The sequence below is a fragment of the Gossypium hirsutum genome, chromosome D07, assembly GCF_007990345.1.
Source record: "Gossypium hirsutum isolate 1008001.06 chromosome D07, Gossypium_hirsutum_v2.1, whole genome shotgun sequence".
NCBI lineage: Eukaryota > Viridiplantae > Streptophyta > Magnoliopsida > Malvales > Malvaceae > Gossypium > Gossypium hirsutum.
The window spans coordinates 3,600,657-3,623,381 of NC_053443.1; the positions used below are offsets into that span (position 1 = coordinate 3,600,657).

At 30.7% G+C, this 22,725-nt stretch overlaps 3 protein-coding genes across 6 annotated transcripts; 1 reads left to right on the forward strand and 2 right to left on the reverse strand.

The window, feature by feature from the left end:
* Positions 1–2,567: 2,567 nt before the first annotated feature.
* On the reverse strand, positions 2,568–5,704 carry LOC107953761 (hydroxyproline O-arabinosyltransferase 1). Its single transcript, XM_016889157.2, has 8 exons — positions 5,042–5,704; positions 4,755–4,822; positions 4,458–4,659; positions 4,273–4,370; positions 4,114–4,183; positions 3,628–3,699; positions 3,382–3,495; positions 2,568–2,971 (listed from the first exon to the last, which is right to left on the reverse strand). Exons 1-8 carry the CDS (start codon positions 5,441–5,443, stop codon positions 2,912–2,914), a joined length of 1,086 nt encoding a protein of 361 aa, XP_016744646.2. The 5' UTR covers positions 5,444–5,704; the 3' UTR covers positions 2,568–2,911.
* Positions 5,705–13,547: 7,843 nt separating this feature from the next.
* On the forward strand, positions 13,548–13,916 carry LOC107955970 (uncharacterized). The gene has a single exon (XM_016891741.1). The coding sequence runs from the start codon at positions 13,548–13,550 to the stop codon at positions 13,914–13,916; it is 369 nt and encodes a 122-aa protein (XP_016747230.1).
* A 5,835-nt stretch (positions 13,917–19,751) lies between these two features.
* On the reverse strand, positions 19,752–22,463 carry LOC121219249 (homeobox protein knotted-1-like 3). Of its 4 annotated transcripts, none has more exons than XR_005915920.1 (6): positions 21,371–22,463; positions 20,875–20,995; positions 20,443–20,768; positions 20,240–20,376; positions 20,045–20,164; positions 19,752–19,968 (listed from the first exon to the last, which is right to left on the reverse strand). XR_005915920.1 is itself a non-coding variant. In XM_041097091.1 (5 exons), exons 1-5 carry the CDS (start codon positions 22,091–22,093, stop codon positions 20,161–20,163), a joined length of 1,311 nt encoding a protein of 436 aa, XP_040953025.1. In that variant the 5' UTR covers positions 22,094–22,463; the 3' UTR covers positions 19,752–20,160. The 4 variants fall into 4 exon arrangements, 2 of the variants coding, with proteins under 2 accessions (XP_040953025.1, XP_040953024.1); XR_005915919.1 differs by having other exon boundaries at positions 20,045–20,172; XM_041097091.1 differs by having other exon boundaries at positions 19,752–20,164.
* Between the last annotated feature and the right edge of the window lie 262 nt (positions 22,464–22,725).

Genomic DNA, 22,725 nt, shown 5'->3' on the forward strand with positions numbered 1-22,725 from the left:
TTCTGATTGTATCAAATCAGAATTTCTTTTACAAAATTGCACATTAGACCAAAGTTAATGTATAGTTTTGAGATTTGTCCCTTTAATAGAAATTTATATACTACAAATATAATATATACTTGTAACGAAATGAACGGGCCAATATATATTTGAACCTGATTTTGAATGAACTGTTCAGAACCAATTAAGTTGGACTAAAAACCGATTGAATTAATTCTCTATTTTTTAATTTTTATGACTTTTAAATAATTAATTTAATTAGAATTAGACCCAATAATTTAAATGATTTGACGACTATCGTTACAAAAAAGCTTGATTTTTTTTACGGATTGAGATCCTCTCTATTACTCTTTTACTCAAAGGAAAATGATGACCATTTTTATTTATTAAATACAATTTTTTTCTTGAAATTATTAAATATAAAAATTATTATTTAATCACATATTAACAAATATAAATATATTAAACTATAAAAAATATTTACATTATTATTTAATTATTAAAAAATTATAATACAAAAAGTATGACCCCAAATTTTAGTATAAAATCCTAAACTGCATAAATTTAATTTAACTAGCCTCATATTTCTCTCCCTCATATTTTTTCCTTCCCTCGTAAAGAAGTTAATCTTCGAAACACTAAACATAATTTGAAGATTTCTACTTGAGTAATGAGATTTCGAGCTATCTATTTCACTTTCATATTTGATTTTTTATTTTCGTTCTTACTCCACCACTATTTGAAACTCTAAATGATGTTTTTGGGATTTTATGTAAATTTTTTTATACTTTAAGTTAATTGAGATTTTTGTTGTTTTCATTTTTATCTAATTATCAATTTGCAATAATCTAAATGAATGGATATCTAATACTTTTGGTAATATTCACTTGGGTGGAATTCTGATTGGAAATAAGGAGTCCTACAACTAGGGCCGTAAGTTGTGAGTGAGATGGTTCCTAATACATCGCTTCGCGTGGGATCGAGAATGTCGAATTCGACATATTATGACCCATCTGTGGCCAAAGACAAATCTAAGGGGGCTGGCAGGGGCCCCGGCCCCCTAAAATGTAAAATTACTATTTAGGCCTTTAATTTTTTTAAAAAAAATTTAAATTGGTAAAGGTCAAATTGTACTTTAGCTCTCCTATAATTATAAAAATTCAATTTAATCCTTTAAAAATTATAAAGATATAAACTATAAAAAAATTAGACCCAAACAATTGCTCTGGCTTTGCTTCTGTCTATGGCTGATGCTAGGTTTCCTTTCGCCGGACAGAATCTATCATTTTGTCCCGTAAATGAACAAGCTGCGAGTCATGGTTATCTTCCTCCGCTTTTTTTACAAGAATCGCAGGCAGATGCTAATAATCGGTTGAATCGAGCTATCCAACGGAAGGTTTTACTTGCTTATATCAAGTGCAAGAATTCAGCGGCATTTTCGGGGAATGATGCTCCGGCTTATTTTACAAACTATTTGCATTCGACTGTCTGCTGTCGATATGCCTGTAGATGCACCAAATTCTTCTCACTTGCATCCCATTATGACGTCTGTCATGATGCTAGATGTGACATTTGCAACACTGTTCGGTATAATGCTATCGTCGATACATTTCATCCTGACTTTGAACATGTAAAAGGAGGTCTTCTAAGAGTTACTGGTAGTGGAGACTATGGCAGCCCAGATATGCTAGTTCAGAAGCCATGCAACTTTTGCCGAAGCGTTTGAAGCTGGAAAATCCTACTGCTCCCAGCTTTCCTTATCATGGTATGTTTTATACAATGGCTGCATTGAATGTTCAACCAAGTTATGCCGAGCTTCCACCCTTGGTGCAGTTGTCAGAATCTCCTGTATCTTATAATTCTGAGGGGGGCGTTGAATTGCTACCAAAGCTTTTAGATGGTTCTACAGTTGCCAACAGGATGGGTATGATGTATGAATATGGAGGTGAACACTGAATTGCTACCATATCTTATAGAAGATTCTACAAGTGCTAAAGAGATGGGTAAGACTATGGAGATGAACATTGAATAGTTACCAAAGCCTTATAGAAGATTCTACAAGTCCTAAAGAGATGGGTCATAATATGGAGGAGTGGAGCATCGAATTGATATCAAAGCTTATAGAAGATTCTCCAAGTGCTAAAGAGATAGATATGAATATTGAGGAGGAGAACGTTGAATTGATGTCAAAGCTTATAGAAGATTCTTCAAATGCTAAAGAGATGGGTAAGGATGTGGCAGAAAGTTTTCCTGGTCCTCCAGAGGTGGCTATCGCTGGTTATAAAGTGGTGGAAACTGATGCTGTTGGCAGTCATAGAGAAGGATATTGGCTTCATAAATGTTATTGATAATGCAGATAATGCAAGAGGCCACTTTCACAATTTGGAAATCAATGCTTTGCCCATCTTCTCTGAAGAACTTGCATGGTTGTGAAGAGGGAGAAACAGAAGCCAGGGCTAATTACACAAAAAGTTACAAACATATGTAAAACAATTTTAAAATTGCATTAGTGTATAAATATTATTGAGGATTGATTCACTTAAAATTAAAGTAATTCTTTCCGAAGGTGAAATCACAAATAAGGCCAATTCTTTCCAAAGACAAAAAGTTAAAAAACGTAGTTAAAGAGTAACAAGTTTATATATCTTAATTAAAACAAGCATATGGGCTCACAAGGACCACCTGTATATATAACTTTGTTTTTTTTATCTCTATTCTCCTCAGGCTCAGGGTGTATCTTATTCCCAATCTTAACTACCAGCATAGAATAAACACCAACATATAACCAAACACGCCCTTTCTTTCTTCCCCACTATGACCAACCCAATATCTGCAGCTGACAACTGAAATGAAGGGAGCCCTTTTTGCCTATATCTTGCAATTGCACCCCTAACCTTCCTTTTTCCCTTTTCTATGAACCCCAATTTGGAATGTTTGAGGTGGCTTCATTTACCATTTTCACCAGTGTCACCTGCCACAATTACATTCTATTTTATTACAACATCATATTGGTAGTCATTGCAAACAAGTAAAATTTACTACATTGTTAATGAAAAACTAAATCCTTGTATGAATTGATATGTTCTTAATACAATGAATTCTTTTGCTGCTTTTACTTCTATCTAAAGTTTTGAACTCCACGTCAGCATTAGATAGTTTTTCGTTAACATTAATATCAAACGTACAAAGGATTCATTAACTTATTCAGTTCTATGGCACCAAACTACGACGCATCTTTTGATTATAGTGTAGGGAGGACTGCTTTGAAATTTTAACCTAACATACTCCCAAATTGTACTGCATGGTCTAAAATTTCATATAGGGAGACATGCTCCTTTTGCTTTTTGTGTGTGCTTATAAAAGGGTGCTTGTTAAACTTACCACACTTTCCGGAACACCAGGAGGAGGCAGGGGAAGGTTTCTTGGTGGTGCTTCAGTATCAAACGATCTTTTATCGAACCTCCATTCTCCAATCTTTCCATAGGTTAACCTACCCTGAAATGGGGAAGAAAATTTACAGCTATTGAGTAAAAAGGTGACAGATATGTTGGAACATAATTGGAAAGTTCATAACCAAGAAGCATTTTCCTACAACAAAATGATTAAGATTTTAGTACAATAGATTACCTTCAAATCATAGTCGCATCCATATGTGTAATGAATGATGAACTTGTTAGCTATTTCTGTATCCCAAGGAGGCTGATAAGTATCCCAAAACAAAGCAAGTGTTTAGTAAGGAGAATTCAGGACTGATTACCCCTTTTTTTCTTAAAATAATAAGAACTAAGGAATATGATACATAAGAATGGAGGAGAAAAGTCACTGTCCACAAACTACTAAAATTATGGTTACATAACAGACAAGTTGCAAATTTCCTATCTGTTCTACTGACAAATAAAGCTTATTCAGTTTGGCTTTTGCTCTTAGAAGCATAGCAGAGGTGGGTCCTAAACTAGAGCTTATCCCCACCAACAGCCTCTTGGCCTAATAAAAAGAAGCTTGAATGGCACGAAAGCTTGGGTTTAAACTAGCATCCCCAAATTCTCAAATGTGGCATCTTTTATTGTTTTATAAAGAAGAAATTATGGGAAACAATGGACAATCTCATCAAACCTGGATCATGAAATCTTTGTACAAGATGTTACCCACACCATGCAAGGCAGACGAAACAGCATAAGCGTACCTACAATTATGGAACAAGAAGCCAAACTCAAGGTCAACAATACCTAAGGAACCATTGTAAAAGTATGGAGGAAACTGGATAAAACTCACATTTCAAGCACCCAACCAAAAGCTTTATCTGTTTCAGGATCTTTCTTCATTGCCAATGACACATTCATCCAAGTCGGAGCAATTTTTTTGAGAGAATCCTAAACAATCAACGAAAGATCAAGCCAAGGCAAAACCAAAATAGCTGCTGCTGCTATAGTAAACTAAGCAAACACCAAAATGCTTACTTTCCCAACAATAACAGGAGAATTTCCTATGGGGTCAATGTTGGTTATTGGACCCTTTTCCTCAGGGAAGTACTTTCTCAGAACTGACTCGTACTTTTTAGGTTCTATATAAAAGAAAGGAAATGCAGCACCCAACCCATCTTTTGATAAGTTTGGTATAGGCTTCACAATAATATGGTCTGGCTCTGCCATCAGTATGTAACTGCATATACATAATAAAGATGGGATAAGTAAAATCAACCAAATATGGAGTTAAATTGAATCAAATACAAAATAAGGAAATCAGGGATCTCATACTCTTCTTTGATGTCAGCTTTTTGAAGCCATTGCACAAATGCCCAGGGTCTGTTCAGGACTATATAACCCTGCCATTAACAAGTTATACATACATACATACAGAAACAAGAATCATCAACTTCACTGATACTTGTTGGATCTAAAACAACTTTGATTGGTTTAATTAATGTTCAATCAGCATAGCAGAAATCCAATGAATGAAGATTAACCTCGAGAATTTCCAAACTTAGATGCCCTTTTCACAAATTGAATAAAGTCAACTAGCTAAGCCCCTCAAAAAGAAATACCTGATCCATTCCAGCTGGTAAAGGCTGAGCAATGAAAGTGGGAATCTCATTCATGTAGTTGTCAGGTTTACCAGAGTGCAAGATCCTAGTAAACCCGCCCATATCCAAATTGGGTCCATTCTTATGCTTCTTGAACCAGTAATACATAACTCGACACTGCCAAGTGTTGTAAACCGAGTCAGAAGCTGTCACAGCCGTGTGGAACAACCTTTTCTCTGCATTTGACCCATACTTTCTGGATTTTTCTACCGGCATCTGGATTATGGGGTCGATGATGGATGAGGTTGAAGGCCCAGGAAGCTCTTGCTTTAAAGAAGCATTGGCTGAGATGAGGATGTTGTAGGTGATTAGAGCTACTGATAATGTTATGATCAACGTGAAGAACACATTCCCACACCCCATTTCTCACTCTATTTGCTTAATGACCTCTCTCTTTTGTTTATGGCACTTGGTGAAGGGCGGCTTCGGCAAGTGATGGAGCGGCGGAAGCCGCCTAAAGCGGTGGCGGTATTTGGGAAGGTGACAGACTGTCACGGGAGAGAGTTGGTGAAGAAAGTCACCGTGTCGACTGCTGAAAGCCGCCAGCCAGAGTAGAGTTGTTGAAGAAATGTTCAGCCTTTTTTCTATACTTCTAAGCTCAATTTGCTTCCAAAATTTTTATGGATTTCGTTATAAATTTTGACTTTAATTTTATTTAAGGTCAAAATATGCCATTAGTCCTTACACTTTTGTAAAATTTGAGATTTAGTCTCTACTCTCTTTTTTTTTCAATTTCAAAACATTAGTCTAATCATCATCGTTATTGATAATTTTTGTCAAATTTACCAACATAACATGTTTATTTTCTGTCAGCCAAATGTCACACAATATGAAAATAGCCTAATCAATGTGTCAAATTGATAAACTTTGACCAGAAATACTGACAATGTTAGTGATTGGACTACAATTTTTTAAATCAGAAAAGAAAGAAGATTTAATTTTCAACTTTTTAAGTACAAAGACCAAATCTCAAATTTTGTCAAGGTACAGAGGCTAACATCATATTTTAACCTTTAATTAATTGTTAAAAATGATCATATAAGGCCAAACTTTTACGATAGTGCTGGAACAATAGCAAAACCTTTTCAAAGTGGCTCAAATAAGAGCTTTTCAAATCTTGATATCAAATTTTAAATTATGATTTTCTTTTTTTTTCTTTTCTTTTTAAGGTAATGTCATATATTTTTCATCATTTACCTAATTTTTACAAAATTGAGTTGAAGTGTGTTAGTTGATTACTTTCATAAAAGTTTGGCACAACTCTTAAGGGGTTGGACACTAATTTGAGCATTTAGCCAACTAAAATTAACCAAATTAAAATACATGCTAACATGTTCGGTGAAAATTAAGTTAGGTGTTGAAAATTTTGTATTGAATTTTACAACTACTAAATTTATTTTAGAAAGTTTTTTGGTATACTGATAAAATTAAGTATGAAGAATAATTACGTTGTTTGATAAAATTAATCTTATTTTATTAAATTAATTATTTCTTAAATCTAATCTTATTAATATTATTATTTCATTTTGTATCGTTTGTCATAAAATTTAAATACAATAATTTAAATATCTTACTATTTCACAAAATAAAAAATAATTTATTTTTAAAAATACAATTAATTCAACATTTGCAACATTTTAAGTGATATTAATTGAAAAACAATAAGATTATTAAAAATCTTTATTTAATTAAAAATGAAAATTTCAATTGTTAATAACAAACTTAAACCTGTTTTATTAAGTCATGCTACTATTTCAAACACCAAAATTGCTTCATAAAGACCAGATCCGGTTTTTCTTTCAAGACCGGGTCCGGACAAATCTATCAATCCAATTTTTTATTTAAATATTTTATATATAATTAAAATTAAATAGAAATATTTTACTAATAAAAAATTTTACATTACTGGAACCCCTAGAATTTATATCAAACAATAACTTTTTAATATATCATTAATAAAAGCATTTAACTGTTTGGCATAATATTTTATTAAAAAAATAATTTTTTAGTCCTTTCGTTTTTTATCAAACCATCCAAAATTGATGAGTAAAATTACTATTTGTTAACTTTACTGACGTGGCATACATGTAGGTTGCCATGTGAATGAAATATTAGTAAGTACTTAATTTTTTAAAAAATTAAAAATTATAAAAATTGTTTTGTAAAATTAAAATTTATTAAAATTATTAAAAAGTATAAGGAATAATATTTTTAATTTAAAAAACTTAATTAATTGTTAAAGTGATATATATGAACTACCACTTCAACAAAGTTAATAGATATTAAATAAAGGGTTAAAATAATTTTTTTTATAACTTAAAAGGCTTAATTGCATCAAAACCTTTAAATCAAAATATCATTCCAATTAACCCTTCACTCAATTTAGCTGTTAATTTTGATATTAAATGTGAGTTCGCATCTAGCTTAATTTTTTTTTTCATGTGTGGATTTATAAAAAAATATTTAATTTAATATTATCGAGTATTTTTTTGTGTCTCCCGTAGATGGTGGTATTTACCTATTTATATTATATGGGTATCGTTCATTGACATTACCTATTAGGTAGGTTCCATACATATAAACATATATCCTACTCTAACCTTAACACGTGTTTATGCAGTCTTACGTGCGATCTCATGTATGACTTCACGGGAAAACATAAATATCCATCATGCAAGCTCGGTCTGCGAGATCGATGGAAACCAACTCATCTGACCCGAACCCATTTGAGTATTAAATCGATGATAACAAGTATCATAATGAATACTAAAGCTGAAAATTAAACTAATATGATTTGAAGGTTTAAAAGATAACAAAAGATGCAAATAATCCAAAGGTAAAATGAATTGGAAAGAAATTGAAGTAAGTTTGGAAGTTAGGATGATGATAAATGAAACGGTCCACTCGTTTTAAAACATTAGGTCGGATTTAAGAAAATGGAGGACAACTTCAATCAATGAGCTTTATAACATCTTTATTAAAAACAAAATTATGATTTTAGTCTCTTTATATCTTTAATTCACATTTATAACTATTTTGGTTAAAATGCTAACATAAGCTATTCTTTAGACGTCAATATTTCAATCAAAATAATTCTTATTAAATTAAAATTTAAGGACTGAATCGTAAATGCTAACATATGAAAGAGACCAAATATATAATTTGGACATCTTTGAAATTAATTATGGGGGAAACGTGGTATAGATTGGGGAGGTGAGGTAGGGTTTTGGTAAAGGAATCAATTCACATGCCAACTCTTAAATAAACTAAACTAAACTAAACATAAGCAAGTCAAATTCCCAACTATATATATATATATATTTTTTCAGTGTTTATCCATACCTGTTCTATATGGAATTAAAAAATTCACTAACACTTCTATTTTCTTAGTTTATCATAAATATATTATATGTTAATCAGTTTCATTAAAATTTATTTATTTATTTAAAAAAAAGTAGCCAAACTCACATGATGAAGTGGTTAAATGAAAAATCAGATCTCACTTAGTATCAGTATCACACATATAAAAACAACAAACATGTTAGCACTGTGGATATACTAACCTTAAATATTCATAAGTGTTTTTTTTCTTTAAAATGGTGATTAGAGAAAAAAAGAAAGGCAGGGATAAGAAAGCTATAATAAAACTATAAGAAATGGGAAATAAATTGGTGGGAAAAAAATAATGGAAACTACAGTGGTTCATTGCTCGGATCGAGGTGAAATTTTAGTCTTTGATTTTTAAGTTTAGGTCTGACTCAGTCTAAAAAAATGAGTCTAATATTTTGCTCAAATTTAACCAAGATAAAAAAAAAACTAAAATTTGAGCCCAGTTGGTTTGTATTAAATTTTTTTTATGTTTTTATTTTTATATAAAAATATAATATATCAAATATACTAAAAGTATTAAAATAAATATTTTTTAACAAATTAAAAAATATTTATACTTAAATAACACTAAGATAGGTGCAACTTAGTAAGCAAATGTCTCTAAAATAGTAGCAAAATTAAAAATAAAATAAGAGTTATATAATATCCAAATAATAACAACAAAATCGTAGAAATATAATAACAAAATGACAACAAGACTATGACAAAACAACAATAATTTTTATTTTTTGTAAATTCGGGTCAAGCCCGAGAAAACAAGCTTACTCGAGGCTCGAATCGTTTATAAAACGAGCCTTATTTTTTTTGTTCAAGCCTATATTTTTCTCAAACCCTTCCACCTCCCGAATGGGTTTGTATTAGATTTTTTTTTAGTGTATCAAATTTGACTTATGCTATGCTATATTTGAATTACTTTTTCATGTCAAATGTTATTTTTATTTATTAATAAAATAAAATAAAATAATTGTATTGATTAATGTTTTGGAGGCGTCTCTCTCTAATTTGCCCGTTGCTTTCTAGAAAGGCCCAAACCAGCAGTGAGAGGCGCAGTTTTCGAACAGGAGTGCATACTTTTGGGCCCATTCAGCATTTCAATCCAAGTTTTTCATTTATTACAATTGGACCCCAACCCATAGTCTTTATTAAAAGAGGGCCTTTGTTTTGGGTTTTTTTTTACATTTGGCCCCATAATCTTTCCCTGCTCTCCCCAATTCAAAGGATTTCTTCATTCTAATTACCGGAGCATTTCATTTTATTTTTCTTATTCAATCACATTTCAAAATCATTTACCATGTCTCACTTAATATCATTAGATTACGATTTTATGCAGAACATTGATATTTTCTATAACTTTTAATTTAATTTAATTTTGTTATTATAAACTATTTATGTAAAGATTAAAATAATTCCTTTCCTTTCAACACTATAGCCAAATAAGAAAAATTATTGAAAAAATAAAACAGATAAGAGAGGTTAGATTCTTTTTCTTTACTTTCCTTTCTGTTTCTTTTTTAATCTTATTTTATTATTATTTTCTTTATTTTTCTTTTTCTTTTTTGAGTGAATTATAAGAGAAGAGCAAAGTTTTAATAAAAACACAAATAATGCGACTTGGGCCCAAATAACACTTAAGACAATAAACACCTTGACCATCAGACCAACACATAGAATTCTATAAATACTTTGAGACTTCAATTTACAAGAGTTATGGTTTCAGGGGATATTTGTCTTGGGTCATGCAAGCACTATGCCATTATTCAATTGGTCAAATCATCACGTAGAAAGGTATCTTGTGAAGAAGCTTGATAGGGTGTTGATCAATGGGCATCGGCACATCAACTGCTCATTCATATGTCGAAATCTTATCTCCTAAGGTATCTTACCATTGTCCTGCTCTGCTAAATATGAACTTTGATGCCCATTTTCCACTCAAGCCCTTCATGTTTTTCAATTTCTGGATAACAAATTTTGCTTTTTATTTAAAAAAGAAAGAAAAAAAGAAATTTGGCCTTTTAGATGAGTGGATAATTTTTCCATTAAAAAATATAGAGTCAGATCGAGAGTTAATTTAGGTAAAATCGGTTCTACTCACTCCAATATAATTATTGTAATGCCTCTCTTTTAATTTTAGAACTATTTTTTATATTTATTAATTGTAATTTATTAATTTTATAATTTATAACATATATGTTAAATTTAAATATATTTTGATTAAGTTTTTCAACTTTATAAAGTTTTATAATATGCATTTTAGTTTTTTGTCATATATTTAGTTTAGTATTATAAAAATTTATATAACATAAAAACATTATAAAAATTTCAAAATGAAGGACGAAGTCAGTAAAATCATTTTGGGGTGGAAGTTTGGGTTTGAGTAAAAACTAAAATATTAATTGATATTTTGTACAAAATTCAAATATAAATTAAGTAACTCTCTTTTATAAGCAAATATAAAATATTAATTTTATAACTATTATAAAATTTTAATAATTTATTTGATTTAGATTAGACAGATCAAAATAAATAATTTAATTAATGAATTTAAGGTTTAAGATTTATGGTAGTAATCATATCTCCCTTTCGTCATTTTCTCTTTTTTTTTTTCCAGCTGTTTCTACCTTATCCGCGAAAAAAGAGGAAGGAAATATTGGAAGAAGAAAAGCGGTGGGTGATTTATAAGCAAAAAGAAAAGGAGATAGAGCATCGGTGGACGGCGGGCATCGAGTCCCCACGTACGGCTCGCCTCCTCGACTATGCTGTGTGCATGCATCCACACCTCAACCGTAACTGTTATTTCACAACGGATCCATGCCAAATTCCCTGACCATATGCCACGTTCCCCACCCAAACTCGTGATCCTAAAAAGGGCACCAAAATCCAAAAAGCCCGAATCTATTCACCTTTTTTTATTGTCGTCGAAGAATCCAGTCACCTTTCACTTTTATGTCTTTCATTAGTTTATTAAATGATCTGTAAAGAGAGTAAAATCAGCGGTCCACGCATTGCATTCGCATCCTTATCCTCAATCCACGCATTGCCTACGTCCTCTTTTGTTCATTTCAGTCAGTACTTGGATATAAGTTAATTAAAAAGCACCTCCTCCTTCACTTTACTATTTTGACTCCTTTTTCTAACCTATTGCTGCGCTCAGCCGAGGACAATATAGCACATTTTAAGGGCAATTTTGACTTTCAACCATTAAACTTCAGGTGTATGTTCAAATAGTATAATTTAATTTAATTTCTATATTTATTAATGAACAATTACAATATCAAGGATCTATACCTTTTAGTGGTGTAATAATATCCTACATTTATAAATACGGTGATTATAATTCGGTTAAAATTAAATTAATCGACTGAATCAATCTAATTCAATTAATCGATCAGTGGCTGAAATTAGTGTGGTCAGAAGTCAATTAATGATTTTTTAAAATTTTAGTTATCGATTCATTCGGTTTAAAATCAGGTAATTAACCAAATTAACCAATTAACCGAAATATTTGTTATTTTCAAGACTCATATAGTGTTTTTAATGTCTTATTTGTTGTTTTCACCCCATTTAAAGTTTTTTGAACTATTAAATAAAAGAAAATAAATATTAGAAATGTATTTTTTATATGTTTTATACTTGTTTTAACCAAAAGATAAAAACATTTAAATTTCGGTTAATTCGATTAACCTACCAAACATCCAAAATTTTCAATTTGATTAATATATTTAAAAAAAATTATTTTGATTAACAATTAAAAATTATTGCATTTCGAATAATTTAATTCATAAAAAATTCAATTTGTATATTAACCGAGCCACCTTATTGGTAAAGCATATAAATGGATAATCAGTTTATATATATAAAAATACAACCCATGAATTTAGTATTTAAAACAGTGCAAAAAGTTGGAGATCTGAACGAAGAAGGTTGCTTCTTTTCATTAATCTCAAATTTATATTAGGGATAAATCATAAAATTATATATGAATTTTAATTTTATGTAATTTTAAATATGAAATTTTAATTTGATTTAATTTTTTTAAATTATTAACATAATTATTAATATAATATTATTTTATATTTATATATTGCATACATAAATAATTATATTTATCTAATATAAAAATAAAATAAATTATTTATTTCTTCAAATATGTATGATTAAGTCAAAATTAAAGTTTCACATATACTTTTAAACCACAAGCAAAGTTTCATGTGTATAATTATATCAAATCAAAATTTATGTATCAAATTACACATTAAACTAAAGTTCATGTATATTTTTTAGATTTATCCCCATTAAAACATAAAGACTAAGACCCTGTTTGATAAAATATTTAAAAAATTCAATTAATTGAAAATTAATATTTCTAATTTTTTAAACATGTTTGATAACCCTCAATAAAAACTATTAGATAAAGTTTTTGGAAAAAAAGGTAAAAAATGATAAGTAGATAGGGACCTACTTATCACTTAACAGAGAATAAATTTAATGATTTGTTTTATTTTATTGAAAATTGTATTACCTTTTTATCAAAAATCTAATTATATTCCTATAGCTGCTTTCTCTTGTACGGACAACAATGATTATGTCAATCGAATTAAAACACAATCTGTAATTTTATATTTAATTTTGAATACTCTTTTTTTTAACTTATTTTTTTAGCATTTAATTTTTAAGTTTAAATGTATAGGAGAAAATCACAATTTGATCCATACATAATTACCAATTTATCCTCAGGAAAATCTCACGCGGTTTTAACTTTTGATACCTAAAAAAAGAAGGGAAAAGAAAAAAAAACCACTAGCCAGTGGTACCACGCTCCACCCACGGTTTTTTATACTTTCTGGTCACACTCTCCAGCTAACTGCCTTTACTTTATACTCGCCACCAGAGTGGAGTCTTATCCGTCTATTTATTTCTTTATTTTTCCGCTCAACCTATATATACTCACCTTCCCCGCCCCCATTTCTCCCATCACCATTTCCAAATTTATCAGATCAAACCAGCAAAGCAAATCTAGTGCAAAGTTTACAACGAAAACTGCATTTCAACATCGGCAAGAGAGAGATTGAAAGAGAAGATGAGATCGTCGATCTGTTGCTTTTGTTCGACGGTGCCGCATACCGAAGACGTTGATGAATTTGAGCAGTTGGAGGAGGTGAAGTCCTCGAGGTCGACGCCTAGATCGCCTTACTTGATTAAGGAAAAATGCAGGAACCTAATGGCTTGGATCGGGAAAGGAGGGCACAAGCACTACGCCTCCTCTGATTTCAGTTACGATCCCATGAGCTACGCGCTAAATTTCGAGGACGAGTCGAGTCGAGCTGACGAGCTTCCTTTCGTCAACTTCTCGTCCCGACTCCGATCTACGCCGGACCGGTTACCGGCGATCAAGCACTTAGGTGAAACGCAGGTGCCGGTACGGCGGGAAGTCTGTGCGTACAGTTGAGGAAAAGCGATACAACAATTATAACTGGATTAGATTGGATTTCTAATTTCTAATTTCTTTTGGTAACTATGTGATATTTTAGAGATTGTAAAGTACGGTAGGGTGACCGAATTCATCCTGCAAATTTATGTACACAGATTTTAAGATTAAAATGTGAAGTTTCTACGGCTAATTGAAGTTTAAAGGAAAATGATAGAATTTAAGTTTAAACCTCAGCACTATCTTTGGATTAGAGTTTTATAGCATACGTGGCTTTCTTTATTTTACTCTAAACTAGGGGTAATTTATTTTGATAAAACAGTGTTGTATTTTATTAACCATAAATACAACTTGGACTAGAATCCAAACCTGAATCTTGTCAAAAGAAATAGATTATTTGCCAAGCTTATGAGCTTCCATTTCATAATGTTTGATAATGGGTATTGTTGGGCCAAGGATTGAATAGAAAATAAAAGGGAAATTTGAGAAAGTGTAAGCCTAGGACTTGATTGAAAGAAGAGAAAAATTTGGAGTCTTTATGAAGCTATTAGCCCAAGGGCTTAATAGCCAAAAAGAGAAGAGAAGAAGAAATCACGACTTCTTTCCATTGGGTGCTGTGAGCTGTCGTTCCATTTTTTTTTTAAGAGTAGAAGCCGTAGTTTCATCCTTTTGATTTCCCCTTTTGCTGAAAAACTAGATTCGAGAGAGGAAAACTCGGTTTTTGTTCTTCTTACATGATTCATAACCATAAAAGTCTTTAGAAAAGAAAAATTGTTATCATACTCACTATTACGTACTCATAATTCGATTCGGTCACGGTTAGATTTTACACGATTTACGTATCAAGTTTGCACATCAAGGTTGCTTAACATCATGGGTTCCCAATATGTGGGCTCACATGCTATTGTTAGGTGAATCCACGTCACATAAACATGTGTTGAATCTAGAGTAGGATATATGTTAGATTGCATTGAACTTACCTAGGATATCATCCCCACCCATTAATCAGCCCCATTGTCGAAAATCCATCAGCAAGGAGGGAGCTCGAATTTTTGCGAATGAATTTGAGATTTTATGGAGTTTATGTACTAGTAAAAAGAATTGCCTGATAAAACAAGATTTAATTAGCGTTCATAAAAGTTTAAATTGAAGCATGTATTTAGGATTGTTCGAGTCTTGAAATTTTGATCGTTAAATGTTTAGGTTTAGTTTCATGGATTTGGCCTATTAACCTATTAATATGATTTCAAATTTACGTTAAAGATTTTAATGAAATTTTAAAATCACGTTTAAAATTTCTTATCTTTTCGAACACGTGATATTCATTCAAAAATCTCTCGTGTGATAGTAAAAAAAAATTGACTATCGTTCATATCGTGTGGATTATATAGAGATCATAATATGAAAAGTTGCAACTGCAATTCGCTATTTGTATTGTGAATATATTGCCAAGAACAAAATCATTTGTTCGAATCAACCAATGGGTCGAATTTGTCTACTAAAAAGAAAGATGGTATTTTTCAAACCATTTTCTATTTTATCCGTCAATCATATTTGCTTTTTTTAACAGAATATCTAAAATTATCCATAACCCCTCCCTAACCCATAAATAGAAGAATAATGCGCTTCAGTGTACTCGAACTCACGTTCTCCTGCATTAACAACAATACCCATACTGATCGAACTAAGACCCATCCAACATTAATATAGTTCTTTTAGCCTTAGTTTTATCAATAAATAAATTCACATATAACTTTGCAAATATATATTTTTTACATAAACTTTGCAATTAGTGAAGTGGACCGCTAAAAGAAATCATATCAATCCTTCATGGGAATTCCATTGAATTAAAGTTCAACTTATTCTAGCCCATCATAAAATTAGGTTATTCTATTTTATGTATAAATATTAAATTTATACATGAATTTTGGTCTAATATTCAAGTTGATACAATTATGCACTTGAATTATGGTTCATATTTATACATAAAATTTTAATTTTAATTCAGTTGTGCACATTTAAAGAAATGAATACATACATTCATTTTCAGATTGGATTAATATAATTGTGTGTAGGCAATATATCAACATAAAATCATGCTAATTTAATAATGTTGTTAGTGGTTTGTGAAAATCGAGTCAAACCAAATTTTTATATATAAAATTACACAAAATTAAAATTAATGTAAAACATTACACATTAAACTAAAATTAATATTTATCCCTTTTAATCTATTATAGAATTTCAGTCCAAACTTGTATTCAGAGTTATTCAACTCTAAGGGATTACAGCTTGACACATTTCAAGCTTCTTTATGTATTATTTATTAATTTTAACTTTTTTTTTTAATAATTGAAAAGGGGAATGAAATTGTTTAAGAATGAAATTAAGTTTTCATATGTACAACATAATATTTTTGTCAGGTTTAAGACTTATTAATTTTAATATTTATCAATAATATTATACATTAAAATATATTTTAGAATGCAAGTACATATTATAAATTTGAATGGTATGATATATAAATAAAATTTTATTATAAATTTAATTTATATATTATTTAATAAAATTGAAATTAATCTATTATTAATTAATTTAGAATTTTAAATCTTTCAAAATAATAAATGTTTTTTTATAAATCTAATTTTATATTATTTAATAAAATTTAACTTAATCTATTATTAATTAAGTGAAAAATTATAAATAATTTATAAACAACAGCTACTAATTGGGCTTTAAATTCTAGTAGTATCCGAATGCAACTTATTCTAGCCCATTATAAATCAAGTTTTAAGATTGAATCCATAGAATTTTAAGTGCTTTTGTTTTTTTCAATTATGATCATAAATTATATCATTGAAATTTAAAATTTAAAAAAAATTATTTTTAAAAAATTGTAATTATAGTAACATTTGAAGTTTAAAATCATATTTGACTGTTATAAGTGAAAATTACTTGAAACTTTTACTTAATTTTTCACCTCATAGAAAATAAAAATATTTAAATTAAAAACTTCAAATATATTAATATTTTATTGAATTGATATCAACAAAATTATTAAAGATATTTTTACCCCAAGTTGTGTCGTATTGGCTAGGCATTCACTTTTTTCAAAAATAATTCGGGTTCAAATCACAGTTGCATCAATTAATCAAATTATGAGATTCGAATGTTTCAAATTTATAATAAATACGAAACTCAAATAATTTATTGAAATGAGATTTTAATATAATTGGCTACAGATCTCGTTGTTCTCTTGAAATTTAGTCTCTATACTTTGATTTCGAGACATTGAGTCTCTACACTTTTTTTATCCAAGAGCCTTGGTCCTTCTGTCTATTTTTATCGTTAAAGTTATTAATGTAGTAGTTAAAAAAGGGTAAAATAACCTTTTAGCCTTAAATATTTATAATTTTTGTTAATTTGGTCCTTATTCTTTAACCTACATTTTTTAAATCTATTTTTTTCTTCATATTTTAAATAAAAATATAAAAAAATAAAAATTATGAAAAATAAAACACTCTTTAAAATTCTAAAAATAATAAATATTTGAAAGAATCATTTTTAAAAAAATTAAAATTATTAAAAATTTCAAAAAATAAATTGCAAAATTTTTTAAAAAAAAAGAAAGAAAGAAGAAGAAGTCAACTCTTAAATAGCAATAAGAAGTGTTCATGGCCGTGTAATCCAACCAACCTGATTAGCTTGACTCGTTTTGGAGCAGGCTATGACCTATATTTTTAACTTTGGGCTAGCTTGGCTTCTCCCATTTTAATGTTTTAAATAATAAAAAAGTAAAAATATATCAATATTATTTTTATAATTAAGTTTAAATATAAAAAATTTGTTATCATTTTTAAGTAGTGAGATGGTCCATTTGAGCAAAACGAACTCGAAGTTAAAAAAATTTTTAAACTCGAGCTTCAACTTGATCTCGTCCATAAATACGAATTTAAGAATTTTATTTGATAAGCATTTGATTTGATAACAAATTTAACAATTATAACGAAATTTGTATTATAAATGATAATTGCTATAAAAGGGTGATATAATGAATGCATGTTTATAAGTTTAAAGCCCAAAATGAAGTCCAATAGGCCCAAAAATGATGATAAACCGAAATCAAAGCGGAAGATGCAGTGAGTGCACAAAAGTCGAATCACCTAAATAACGCACCTAAAGTTGACGACTTTTTGTTCCCCAAATCTTCCGAAATAAATTTGCATTAAAAGCTTGTAATAAACAGGGAATATCTTTTCTATATTTGGACTTTTTTTATTACAATACATACTTCACTCCATTTAATTAAATTTATTACTTAAAATTATTTTCAATTTTTTTATATTCTTACTACAATTAAATTTTATTTTATTGTAAACTGAGTTTTAGTTCGATTGATATTTTCATTGTTGTCAATGCAAGAAGACGTGGATTTGAGTGTACTGAAGTATATTATCCTCCTATTTAAGGGTTGGAGAGGGATTATGGGTAATTCTAGACATTGTATAAAAAAGACAAATATGATAAGTATTTATAATAAGATTAAAAAATTATTTTATTTTCATGAATTTAGTTTTTTTTTTAATTTTTTAATTTAATAATTCAAGTAAACTAATAATAGGGTAAACTAAATTAAAGGTCATTAAACTATTTAATAAGTTTACGTTTTGGTCATTTAATTTTAAAAAGTTATAAAATAGTCATTGCATTATTCAAAAATTTTCATTTAAGTCACTACGTTGTTAAAATTGATGTTATATGGTCTTTTTTGTTCGTACTACTTGTATCAGTCGAATTTTTTTTTTCTCATTCTCTTCTATAGTTCTGTTTTTTTTTCATGAAAAAATTTCGAATATCATGAACTTACGAACCAAAAATCCAAATAGTTTTTTTCTCTAATCTCCGACACTGACTATCATATCAACTGGGATCTAAAGCATGTTCTTCTACTCATGGGTACTAATCCAACCTATTGATCATTGAATCGTCGCTTAGAATTTGCTAACAAATTTAAAACAAAAAAATCTCAACAGTTCAAAGACTTAAATAAAAGCTGTTGAATAGTTGAATGACTTAAATGAAAACCTTCGAATAATTTAGTGATAATTTTGTAACTTTTTGAAGTTGAGTGAACAAAATATAAACTTACTAATAATTTTAATGATTTTTATGTAGTTTACCTAAAATAATATAATAAAAGAATTTTTGTTAAATTAAATTAATGATTTTTTAAAATTAAAAAAAAAAAGCTTATGTGCTTAATTTAATCGCATTAAAGCCATCTAGAGAAACGTATCAACATTCACTTTTTTTCCTCTAAAATAGTGTTTAAAGAATTTTATAACCTCAAGTTCAAAAATCTTTAAGATATTTTATTCAAACATTTTTATTTGCTTATTTTGCTTTCTACACTAAGTAATATTAGTAACATGATAAAAAAAATTATTTTAAAAGTGCCACGTGGTTCGGTAATCAATTGAGTTTTAAATATTAAATCAAAAAAATAAGAGATTAAAGTCCTAAGATTAAAGACAGAGAAACTATAATAAATAATAAGACACATTGTATTCTTAAAGGGAGGACTTATGTTCGGACATTGGAGACTACATTATTGATAGCGGAAACCATGAACCTTGGAAAGATTAATTTTTATGGACAAAGGACTAAATTTCAAATGCGAGAAAAGTATAAAGACTAGAGGCGTAATTAAGGGATTAGGAATTAAATTGGAGTTTAGAAATACAAGTGTCTGACATGGCATTGGAAAATTGATGAAAAAAAGCTTATAAGCCATCATCATGCACAGTCTGCTACACCCTAAAAGCGAAAAAGGAATGAAGTAAAAGAGAGAGCAAAGACCTAATTTTACTCTGCATTACAATGATCTACCATGGCCGTAACCAAGTATAAAGTTTATTACACTGTACACTCCCAATTTATTCACATCTATATGAAAGAGACATACATACCAAAAATCATAATCTACCAACGCAACTACAATTTCATCCAATTAAAAGTAACACTAGTTATAATTTTCCTAAACTTCCCTACCAATACCTCCGATCTCGCATACCTGCAAAATGGCCTAATATCAGCTTCATCGCCCGTGTTAGCCGGTTTCTCATGTTGCAGCAAAATCTGATCCTCACCTTATAAGCCTCTGCTGCAGTTCCACTAAAAGCCTATATATCTTGTGATCTATATAAGAAGTAATGTTGGGTTTAATCTTTGATTTGGTTTAACACGAACCGATCACCTTATGTTTTCACCTGCATTACTTTTGTTTTCAAATTTAGGTTGTTGCTAAAGCTTTCAAAACCAAGATGTGCTTTGTTGAGCATTACCTTTTACGTTTGCTCTTGGAGACGGTGGAAGTCGATGGATTGCTATGCCAGTTCCTCTTCCTTTGATTGATGAACCAATTGTTTATCTGTTTTAACTGTAAACCTGTTTCTTGAACCAACCTTGCCTTATCTTCCTCCTGCAAAAGAAAAATTAGTTAACATTTAGAGTTTAATTAAAGAGATCTTGGTGAAGTAGCACTTACAGTAGGGTAAGGCCACTTGGAATGTGACTGCCACCAAGCTTTTAAAACCGATGTTGTATCGCCGGGAAGTTTTCCGGCCCTTCTTTTTCGCAAAATTTCCTCCCTTATGTCCACGATCTTCTCCTTGTAACCCTGTTTGAGTTCATGTTTGAGTTCATGCCTCACACGCTCCATCAAAGACCTTTCACTCTCTGTTGGGATCAAAGGTCCAAACCCCATTGAATCTGTACCATCCAAACTTGTATCAAACAAGTTGGCATCACTGTCGACTTGGTCATCATCATCATCAGACATTGTAGCACCTGTTCCTTCCCCTGGGGAAACACCTGTTTTACGTAATCACAGCAGAGATTATATATAACATGATTCAGCGTTTCACGTTTTTAATTTAAATATGAAAGCAGAGGATTATAGACATAAATGCATATTTACCTGTTAAGCTTTGTAAGGATTGTTCAATCTCCCAGCAAGCCATCACTGCTTCCATCGCATGGACACGAACATGTTGTTGTAATTGTTCTTTAAACGAACATAACAACAGAACATAATGCGTCTGCATTACCAAGGAAGCGAAATTTTTAAAAAAATGTCCTGCTTATCACAAAAAGGAATTGTCGGTGCATCCCAACCCAATGAATCAATCGCCATTAATGTCAACAGAATTGCTAAAACGAGTGTCATCATCAGTTGAATCAATAACACAAAGGGCTAAAAAAGGGCTGAAAATTTCAGACAACCTTAAAAACAACAACAATCAGTGGACACCCAAAGAAGCAGTTAATTGTCTGTGTTTTTTCTCCTGGCATGGAGTTAATGAGTTATTGATTGCCACTAAGGGTAAAGGTGAATTAAATTTCAAATAAAAACGAAAACCAGAAGAGGGAATAATAATGGAATGGAAGGAGCTTGAATAATAGTGGCGGCATACCATGAACTGATCGAGTTCTTTGTCATCACTAACCAAGCCCTGCGACCCTCCACCGAGAGCTGAGTATTTAGCCACCACATGCTGCGACTGAGCCAGCTGAGCGTCGATCCTCGGAAGCTGATCCACTGGCGTGGCGATCCTAAGGCACGCCACGTGTGCTGACAATAGTTGCTCGTAAAATGGGTGAGCTAGAATCTCTGCCTTGTATCTCGCATTTTGCCAATTCACAATCCCATCTCCGCCTCCTCCTCCTCCACTCTCCACCACCACGCCTTCGCTCTTATTATTATTCATAGTCTCGCTGATGCTGTTCTTCAAATCACCCGATTCCACGGCCATAACACCTCCTCCTACCGCAGCTGCTGCCACCGCAGCTGCTGCCGCCGCAGCCGCGTCGTCGATGACGTTGCTGTGGTTTCGATGAAGAAGCGAAGAGGATGAACGGGAGAGCATCGGGTTAGGAGCTTGGGAAGCCGCGGTGGAGTCGGAAGCAGTTGTAGTAGTATGAAGGTTAAGAAAGTTAGGGTCGGAGAAGTGCGGGTGGGGTTGCGGTGGTTGCGGCTGTTGGGGACGGAGAAGGGCGGAGTTTAACCAATTGGGAGCGGCGGTTTCCTGAAGTTGGTCGCCTTGCTGGGCTTGGTTGGGTTGTTGCTGTTGCTGGTCGGTAAAGTGAAGGAGAGGAAGGTCTTGAGAAAGGTGGGTGCTGCTATGGTGAAACGCCATGTATGTACCCTGTTTCCTTTTCCTTTTTCCTCTAAACGTATTCGAAAGAGATATATCGATGAAGAAGACGACGACGATGATGATTATGAATTCATTGTCTGATAGAGAGAGAGAGAAAAACGAAGAAAATGATGACAAAGACAGCTTTTAAAAAAAAAATTACAGTCTCATTAACTTAAAAGATACACTCTTTATCTAGCAAAAATAAAAATAAAAATAAAGGCTAGGGCTTTGAGAGAGGATATATGTTGGCAGAGAAAGGAAGAAAATATGTGATTATTATTAGTAGTAAATTACTGTAAGAAACGTGCTATAGAGAGTTTGAGAGATAGGGAAGAAGGACAAGCTGTTTTGAAGAAAAAGCGGTTTTCAGGTGGAGAAATCAGCTTATTATCATGAATAAAATGCTGGTGGTTTATGTGGACGAGTGGGGGACCATCATTATTATTATTATTATTATTATTATTATTATTATTAGGGTTGAGTAAGAAAATTCGAGAAATAAAAAATTATTTCAGATCGAAATCTTGGAATGATTTATGAAATAAATATTAAAAAATTGTGATTATTCGAATTGAATTAAATGTAATTTTTATTTAATTTATAATTAATTTTAATTTTTATGACTTAAA

Excerpts from the sequence above, each read along its gene's own strand:
- LOC121219249 (XM_041097090.1), bottom strand. The coding sequence starts at position 22,093 with ATGGCGTTTCACCATAGCAGCACCCACCTTTCTCAAGACCTTCCTCTC. Across the intron at positions 20,996-21,370 it reads AAGAACTCGATCAGTTCATG|ACGCATTATGTTCTGTTGTT; the intron begins GTATGCCGCCAC and ends TTGGTAATGCAG. Across the intron at positions 20,769-20,874 it reads ATCCTTACAAAGCTTAACAG|GTGTTTCCCCAGGGGAAGGA; the intron begins GTAAATATGCAT and ends TACGTAAAACAG.
- LOC107955970 (XM_016891741.1), top strand. The coding sequence starts at position 13,548 with ATGAGATCGTCGATCTGTTGCTTTTGTTCGACGGTGCCGCATACCGAA.
- LOC107953761 (XM_016889157.2), bottom strand. The coding sequence starts at position 5,443 with ATGGGGTGTGGGAATGTGTTCTTCACGTTGATCATAACATTATCAGTA. Across the intron at positions 3,700-4,113 it reads ACAAAGATTTCATGATCCAG|CCTCCTTGGGATACAGAAAT; the intron begins GTTTGATGAGAT and ends GATACTTATCAG. Across the intron at positions 3,496-3,627 it reads GATGCGACTATGATTTGAAG|GGTAGGTTAACCTATGGAAA; the intron begins GTAATCTATTGT and ends TCCCCATTTCAG.